The following is an 8,941-nucleotide window of genomic DNA, read 5'->3' on the forward strand; positions in this document are numbered from 1 at the left end:
TGTATATATACATATATTTTCGTTCCTCTCTCTCTTTACTCCCAGATCTCGTTCGCCACTCCCAGATCTCGCTCGCCAACCTCGACACTATCGCTTATACAGACAGAAACGAAATTATAAATTGCGTTACCGTTTGTATAAAGTGAGAGAAATTTTTATATACACTTGCAAATACATATATATTCGTCCTATACACTTATAATTATACAATATAAATATTTCACTACACATTTTCTTTTGTCTTTCTCTATTTCTCGTTTTATATATACACAAGTTATACAATTGATTTGTATACAACTGTTTTCTTTTGTATATATATAGCAAATTATACAATTGATTTCTTTGTATTTGTATAGCAAATTATACATATTTATATTTGCTATAGAGAGCAATGATGAAAACTTTTCTATAACATAGAAAAATAAATTTTGTATTTACTATACGTGAAAATTACTCTTTTTCCTTTTGATGTAATTTTGTCTAGTCCATTGAAAAATAAATAGATACAATGGGTCAAACCAATATTCAAAAAAAAGAATATTAATAAAAATTAAAGATCATATGTTTGAGGATGAATAATAAAAACCATCTAATAACTAGATATTTGTGTGAATGAAGTCGGATGCAATGCAATCCAATACATTTTTTATTGAAAAATTATGTGAAATGATAAAGATTTAGAGTGCATTATATAATATAATTATATTTTTGATTATTTTTAATCTATGGCTATATTTTAGCCAAATTTTTTACTATTCGATTTTCTAATGGTATAAATTTAGAATATGTATAATTTTTTAATTGTATAAATTGAGAATATATATATATAATTCGATTCTGATTGTATAAATTTATAATTTGTATAATTTAATTTCTTATCATATAAATACATATTTTACATGCTTATCCTAACTATTTATGTATGATTTATGATAAATTCATATAAACTGTCATGTTTGTATATTGACAAGCGAAATATACAAATGAAACTAAGAAAATCCTAGATGTATAAGTATAGAATTTGTATATAATTACCCGTTTATATATTCGTAAGCGAAATATACAAATCGCAATCTCCATTTGTATACACTTGCCATGTATTGTATATAAGCAGATGAAATGTACAAACGTAACTTCCATAGCAAAGGAAGCATATTATGGAGCTCAATAACTGAAACTACATCTATAAAACTTGATAATATTTATTATCTTTGCTATTTTTTGAAAATTTCTCTTTTTTATTCACTTAAATATTTTAAGGTCCCGAAACTATAGAATAGATATTTTACTTTTAAGACCCGAAACTTTAATACTTTATTAAATTATATAATAAGCTATTTTAATGATAACATATCTACGTATAATATATTAATTTATAAAATCATAAAAATAGAAAAAATACTTTTTCATCCCATCATCATCGTCGCATTAGCATCCCCACATTTAATTAAGAATATAATAAATTAATTTATCGCGTTGTTCCTATTTAATAAAAATGTATTGATTTTTCCTCTTTAAGTATTGTGCATACATTTTTTTGGGGGAGGAATATTGCGCATACTTCAAAAGGGATGGTTAAAAATAATTATCAATTTTAATCTTGACATGTTGTACTTTTTTTAGAATGACTTTGTTATATGTCTATTAAAAATGTTATTTATAATACAATATAAAAAAGCTATAAAATTTTGTAAAAATTTAAGGAATCCCATAGTGTAATTCAATAATTACACTCTGTCCCGACAAATTTAGTATTTACAAAAAATCCCTTAAATTTGTTGTGCCGTGATACATTAGACTCTAGTGATACATGGTAAATGATACATGGTAAGTTTAAACTGTTGAGAAAAAAATGGAGAAAAAACGGTAAATTTAATGTTGTTACTAAAACAACTTATTTTACGGTAACAGATCAGTAATCAGCATAAATTCAGCACATAATTGGATATTAATTTCAAATTTTAAAAATCAAAGATTATATCATCTAGTTTGAATACATTTTTTATGAACAATCTGTTAAATTTTGAACTACAGTAATTTTATTGTTGTTACTGTGGATTTTTCAAGATGAATACTTCAATTTTGATGAGACATTCCGAAATTTGGGTGAACGAATTGCAGTATGAAAGTTACAAAATCGACGGAATCGTTGTTGGAGATTCAATTTCATTTTCTATCGTTGTTGATACATATCTACTACATGTATCAGTGCATTGACTAAACATTATAACATGTGGTACATATCTAATACATGTATCAGTACATCGACAAAACACTATACACACTGATTCTATATGTATCATCAAGCACAGTTGATGACGCAATTATTAAACTTAGTGAATGATACATTATAACAATTTTCAAAACATGTATCAGTACATCAACTAAACAACTAATACCTTACTGATACATGATATCAGTTTTCAGAAAATTCATACTACATGAAAAACATGTGATACATATATACTACATGTATCAGTGCATTGACTAAACGTTATAACATTTGGTACATATCTAATACATGTATCAGTACATCGATTAAACAACGAGTTACATTGAAAATCAACGAAAGCATTATACATTAGTTTAAGAAACAAAATCAACTAGATATATTAAATATGAAATCATATGTATTATAAAGGATGAAGTACAAAAAAATAAATCAACAATACAAATGACCAAGAAATCCCCCTACACTTTTACTTTGCTCTATACCAACTTCTGTATCTTTGTCTCACTGTCAACAATGGAAAATGATTTCATCAACAAAAGACGTCACTGGAAACGATGATGTTGCAAGGAGCAATGAGGATACATCATCTCTTTCACTTTTTCCTTATATATTTTGTAAAAATGTGAAAATGGAGGAGATCTGGTAGTTCTTCGGAAAAAATTGTGAAACGAAAACTTACTTGATTCTTGAAAAATCTTATGGAGAGAGAATAAATCTGAAAATTAAAAAATAAAAGAAGTAAAGATTGAGGGAGTGAAAATAGGAAGAGGTTAAAGGGAGTGAAATAGGGAGGGATTAAGGGAGTGAAATTAGGAATAGAAACGTGTGCTTGAATGTGAAACTTAATGTATCTAGAACAATGGGATTTGAAAGGAAAATAAGGGATTTTGGAGATATTTTAAAATAGTAGGGAATAATGAAAATTATAAAAAATAAAAGTGTGTATTTAAGTAATTTATCCTAAAATTTTTATATAAATTATTTTATTAAAAATAAAAATAAAAACTAGGACACATAAGAGTACATCAGCTTTGAACGTTTTGGTCAAATCATATGTAAACATTTTTGCTTATGCGGCGGCTATAGCTGTTGGCATTAGGCATAAATGATGTATGAAACCCAAAAAAGAAAAGAAAAATATTTTCTCAAGAAATTTAATGGTTTATAAATGTGATCTCACGCTGATTTTATTTTATCATTTCATATTATGAAACGAAATCTCAAATTTGTTAAAAAATATGATTTGAGATTTTTTAGATGTAAAATTTAATCCAAAAATTTATATTTTATATTAAAAAATCACATTTATTTATATCTACTTAATCATTTATTTTATATGTAAATAAAATTTATAATTTTGTATCATAACTTTTTAAATAATTTAGATCTCATATAACAATTATTCTCACCGATATAAAATTTATTTTTACTTCAATTCTTACTTTACAATTTATATTCATCAAATTTAATGTTTTTTTAATCAAATTTATTATTACTTCATTTAAATTAATGTTTAATAAAAAATAATTTTTTTTATCATTTATATTGAGTAAGCAAAATTAACCACACTTTAAAATTAATTGACAAAATAGTTTTTTTTATTGACAACTTAAACACTACTTATGTTCAATTTTATTTTATTGAATTAAAATTTGATCATACGATCACACGATCCTAAAAAAATATTTTAACCAATTAAACATAAAAAATATTTTTGCCTCGCTCTAAACTAAACACACTCTATGCCTTTATCTTAATTACTTTGACTACAATTTGTTCTTTATAGTTCCAAATAACACCATTTATTTTAGTTTTTCGTCATTTATAATAATATAATTTAATATAATACCATTAGCCGTCAGTATCTTCCACATTGGTGCCCGTCATTGTGACAAACAAAATAGAAAAAATTACGTGATAGTTATGTCATTTGAAAAATTTACGTGATCATTTCAACGGTGCTAAATTTTTTCCATATTTTCGGCGTATAGAAATGTTATTTTTCTTTTCCTAGAGTTTTTTTTCGCAGAATTTTTAAAAACAAAATATTAAAAGAGGTATATCATATCTATTTTTATGGACATCTTAGAGGGAGTATTTCGAAATAACAAAATTAAGGTGAATGTCCATAACTCGATAAAAAGTTACTCCAACAACTCTTCTACATGATGTATAGTTAACTCTCATGTCCATTAATCTCCGCTCTTAATCTTCATGATTAATGTCATGTTATGTCAATTTTTTGTGTACCGTGTAAATAAAGTACTAAAACTTATATATATATTGTGTACACTTGAAGACCGTTAATACTTTAGAGAGAAAAAAAAGGTTTCTATCTCTTATTTTTATTTTTATTTTTTTAATTACATTTCTTTTCTTTTATAACATCAAAGTTTAATTTACCAATTGAAGTTTGGACAAATGCTTTCAAATATATGAAGTTTTCTTCTATATTGCTTTTAAAAGACCCTAATTTTTTTGGTCTCTTTTTTTTTTTTTTTAAAACGTACCCCACAAAACGCAAATAATTAAATGACACTGGTTCATTATTTATTGACTTTCTTCTTAAATGGTTCTTATATTTTTATATATATATATATATACACACACTTGATGTACCTTCCAATGTACTCAAACCATGGCTTGCAGATGCATATTATCCGTTATTCCAACCATGCAAACACAAAAAATTCATACTCTTAGTATTAAAAATCAAATTCAGCCTGAAACCACAATTTCTTCATATAAACCAAACATTTGGAAATATGATGATCTACTTTCTCTTACAACTCAATATTCTGTAAGTATTTTCAAATCTCATCGTTTATCAAAATCAAAATGTATCGATATTTTCATGTTTGATTGGTCAATGTTTTTTTATATTTAGAAATAAACAGTTCCTTAAAAAAAATAAGCTTTGATAAGTGAACAAGAGGGAGTTGCTCCGATGATAAACACACATTCATATACCCCCTCCCAAACAGTACGATAGTACCCCACACCCTACCCGCGCTCCACCCTCACATTCCATAGTATTTATCTAGATTATATATAAATATTTTTAAAATTAATATTTTTCATTTATATTTATATCGAACATAGGGAAATTATATTCTCGCTGTCCGATTTTATGTGACATTCTTTCTTTTTTAGCCTGTCTCAAGAAAAAGGTCACCTTACTATGATTAGAAACAATTTAACTTAAAATATCTCCTTTTACCCTCAATGAAATCAATCTCAACCACATAACTATTCGAAAATTGTTTTAGATAGTAAGTTTTTTGAATCTTTCGTTTTTTCTTAAACACCATATCAAGTCAAAGAATATCGACTAAAGGAGTATTAAATAAGAGATCCACTTATTTTGTGTCAATTTTACTTCAATAATTTTTTGGTGCAGAAAAGGAAGTACCAAATTGAAGCTGAGAAGCTAAAAGAGGAAGTAATAAGTTGCACGTTTTCAAAGAGTGATACTCCAGTGGTCCTGCTTGAACTTGTTGATGAAATTGACAAATTTGGCCTCACTGATTACTTCGACGTTGAAACAAAAGCAGCTTTGGAAAAAACAATTACGTACATGAAATGTAGTAACACAAAGGACAATAAGGACATATATGCTACTGCATTATGCTTCAGACTCCTAAGGCAACATGGCTACTATGCTTCACAAGGTAATATAAACGTACGTCATATAAATTAAGACAGAGAGACAGTATGTTTGATATCTTTTCGATTGTTGTAATACAGATATGTTAAAGGAGTTGTTTGATAGGAAGAAAATGTCAGATACAAAAACATTATTGGAGCTATTGGAAGGGTCATATTTGGGCATGGATGGTGAAAATTTACTAAATGACATAAGATTACTCACAACTAATAACCTCATGAATACTAGTTTTAATAAGGAAAATTTGAGCAATTATTTCCCATTAGCATGGAGAGTGAGATGGTATGATGTTAGAGGACACATAACAATGTTTACTCAACAAGGCAACAACAACAACAACACAAATCAAGTACTACTCAATTTGGCTAAACTTAACTTCAATATAATTCAAGCCACACACCTAAAAGATCTAAAAGATGTTATAAGGTACGTACACGTATTTTTTATTTTTTGTGTGTGTATATTCCTGTTTCATTCGAATTTTTGTCTTTTAATTATCAGATGGTGGAGGGATCTGGACATAGTTGAAGATTTGTTTTTTACGAGGGACAGGATAGTAGAATGCTTTTATTTTGCTGGAGGAATTGGGTCTAAGCCTCAACAAGGAAGCATTAGAAAATGGGTTACTAAAGTGTTTCAATTGGTATTAATAATAGATGATGTTTTTGATATTTATGGTTCATTAGCTGATGCACAACAATTTACTCATGCCATAAACAAGTAGGTTTTGTTAATAACACATGGTGTTTTTGATCAATTAAAGTTGTTAAATGCATAAAATTAATATGAGATTTTTCATATTTTTCATTAGGTGGGATCCAAATGAAGTAAAATGTCTGCCAGAGTGTATACAAATTTGTTTTAGAGCATTGTATGATACAGTAGAAGAGATATATGCTGAGATTGATGACCAACAAAAAGGATGTCAACATTCAGCATTTCCTTCTCTCAAACAAGGCGTAAGTATACTATAAGTAGTCTTACTTTTACATATATATATATAATAAGGATAATGCACAAGTACCCCTCAATCTATGTCCGAAATTTCAAAGACACACTTATATTATACTAAGGTCCTATTACCTCTGAACTTATTTTATTAATAATTTTCTTCCCCTTTTCGATTTACGTGACACTATTTTGTGGGTCTAATGCTGTTTGACTGCCACGTAAGTCGAAAAGGAATAAAAAATTACTTATAAAATAAGTTCATGGGAGTAATAGGACCTTAGTATAGTATGAGCGTGTCTCTAAAATTTCAAACATAGGTTGAAGTTGAAGAGATACTTATGCATTTTCCTTATATAATATATATCTTCTTATAACTCATGTTTACAAGTGCCAAAAATCCAAAGTACTTTTCTCTTTCTTTGGTGCTATATATTTTACAAAAAAAATTAAATAATTTCAAATATCTGAATTTTAATTTTAAACATTTAGTCAAAATTGACTCTCAAAAACCACTATTCAAAATGAATGAAGGGAGTATAATCGCCCTGACTCATTCGTATTCAAACTTTAAGATTGATTTGACAGTGAAAATATTTTATATACATTTTAAGCTAAAGCTATTGAGTTTCAGCGGAACCAGTATTTTTGAAAGTCGGAATTTTCAAATGTACTCGTGTATTTTTTCTTTTGTCTTATGTCACTATAACAAAAATAATTTTTAGCTGTATTAAATATTAATACTAATAAAGAATGCTAAAATCTTTACCGGCATTTGTTAAGTGTCATTAGAATCAACGTCGCTAAAGGCTTTAGGGACGTATACAAAGAGTGACAGTTATCGCAAAAAATATATATTTAGCGACAATTAAGAATTAAATGCCGTTAATGGTCATTTTTGTTGTAGTGTGTCTATCATATGCTTATTAGTTAACTATATAGTACATCTTTTACATGATTTTTTAATGCATCAAAGTTTGCTAATCTATGTTTCAATAATTCAGTGGCTCAACTTTTGTAAAGCCATGCTTTTGGAAGCAAAGTGGTACAATGAAGGCCATATACCAACACTTGAAGAGTATCTTAACAATGGGTGGATTTCATCCACTGTTCCATTACTTTCTGATTATGTGATTTATGGTCTCACAAATAATAAAATAACAAATGAATCGCTTGATTCAAGCAATAATTTCCAAGAAATTATTTACCATACTTCAGTTATATTTCGACTTTGCAATGACCAAGGTACCTCAGCGGTAAGTCCTAGCTAGCTTAAACTTAATTTTACTTCATTCTATTTTCATCGTCCCTTATAGTTTTTTTTTTTTGTCATAATATATATATACGTAGGCGGAGCTAGAGAGAGGTGATGTTGCTTCATCAATTATATGTTACATGCAACAAGAAAATGTCTCGGAGGATGTAGCTCGAGAGCATATCGAAAGCATAATTTTGGATTCGTGGAAGAAGATCAATTATCATTTTAATACACTTTCTATGTCACATCGAGAAATCGCTAAGCATGTAATAAATATAGCGCGAATGGGACATGTTATGTATCAATTTGGAGATGGATTTGGGGTTCAAGATGGCAAGACTCGAGACCAAATCCTAATCAACTTGATGGAGCCTATTACATAATCATTTTCTAGCCTTCTAGAAATATGATATATGTAGGAACAAGAAAGATATGATGTTTTATATTCTGCGTTAAATTTCACCGAGTCTTTTTGATTGTATCGCATAATAAAATCTTTTTAATAAATATATGTTAAGGATTTGATATTAATATAGTATTTACAGTCTTTATGTGTACTTTTCGCCTAAACCTAAGTCATTTGAAGTTAAGAAAAATGAATTATCAGGCTCAAATAAACTCATTATCAATATGTTAGTGTAACGATTCTCTTAGTCGTTTTAGAAATTTCAACTATTATTTTTATAATAACCTTTTTAGTAGATTTTATAAATAATTTATATGACTTGTAATAATGAGTGACATGATTTTAGATTTAATAAAAGATTATTTTATTGTTAAAAAAATAATTTAAAAAAATAGAAAAAAATAGAAAAGTAATTAATGAAATAAATGA

General features: G+C 27.3%; 1 protein-coding gene across 1 annotated transcript; it reads left to right on the forward strand.

Annotated features, from left to right (window-relative positions):
* The first annotated feature begins 4,869 nt into the window (after nt 1-4,869).
* On the forward strand, nt 4,870-8,637 carry LOC101258440 (alpha-farnesene synthase-like). Its single transcript, XM_004234235.3, has 7 exons — nt 4,870-5,033; nt 5,634-5,904; nt 5,981-6,326; nt 6,402-6,620; nt 6,712-6,859; nt 7,853-8,104; nt 8,199-8,637. The coding sequence occupies exons 1-7, from the start codon at nt 4,872-4,874 to the stop codon at nt 8,487-8,489; spliced, it is 1,689 nt and encodes a 562-aa protein (XP_004234283.1). The 5' UTR covers nt 4,870-4,871; the 3' UTR covers nt 8,490-8,637.
* The last annotated feature ends 304 nt before the right edge of the window (nt 8,638-8,941 follow it).

Source organism: Solanum lycopersicum, chromosome 3 (assembly GCF_036512215.1).
Source record: "Solanum lycopersicum chromosome 3, SLM_r2.1".
Lineage (NCBI taxonomy): Eukaryota > Viridiplantae > Streptophyta > Magnoliopsida > Solanales > Solanaceae > Solanum > Solanum lycopersicum.

Coding starts and splice junctions, on each gene's coding strand:
- LOC101258440 (XM_004234235.3), top strand. CDS start 4,872: ATGGCTTGCAGATGCATATTATCCGTTATTCCAACCATGCAAACACAA. Junction 6,327..6,401: donor GATCTAAAAGATGTTATAAG/GTACGTACACGT, acceptor TTTAATTATCAG/ATGGTGGAGGGATCTGGACA. Junction 6,860..7,852: donor TTCCTTCTCTCAAACAAGGC/GTAAGTATACTA, acceptor TCAATAATTCAG/TGGCTCAACTTTTGTAAAGC.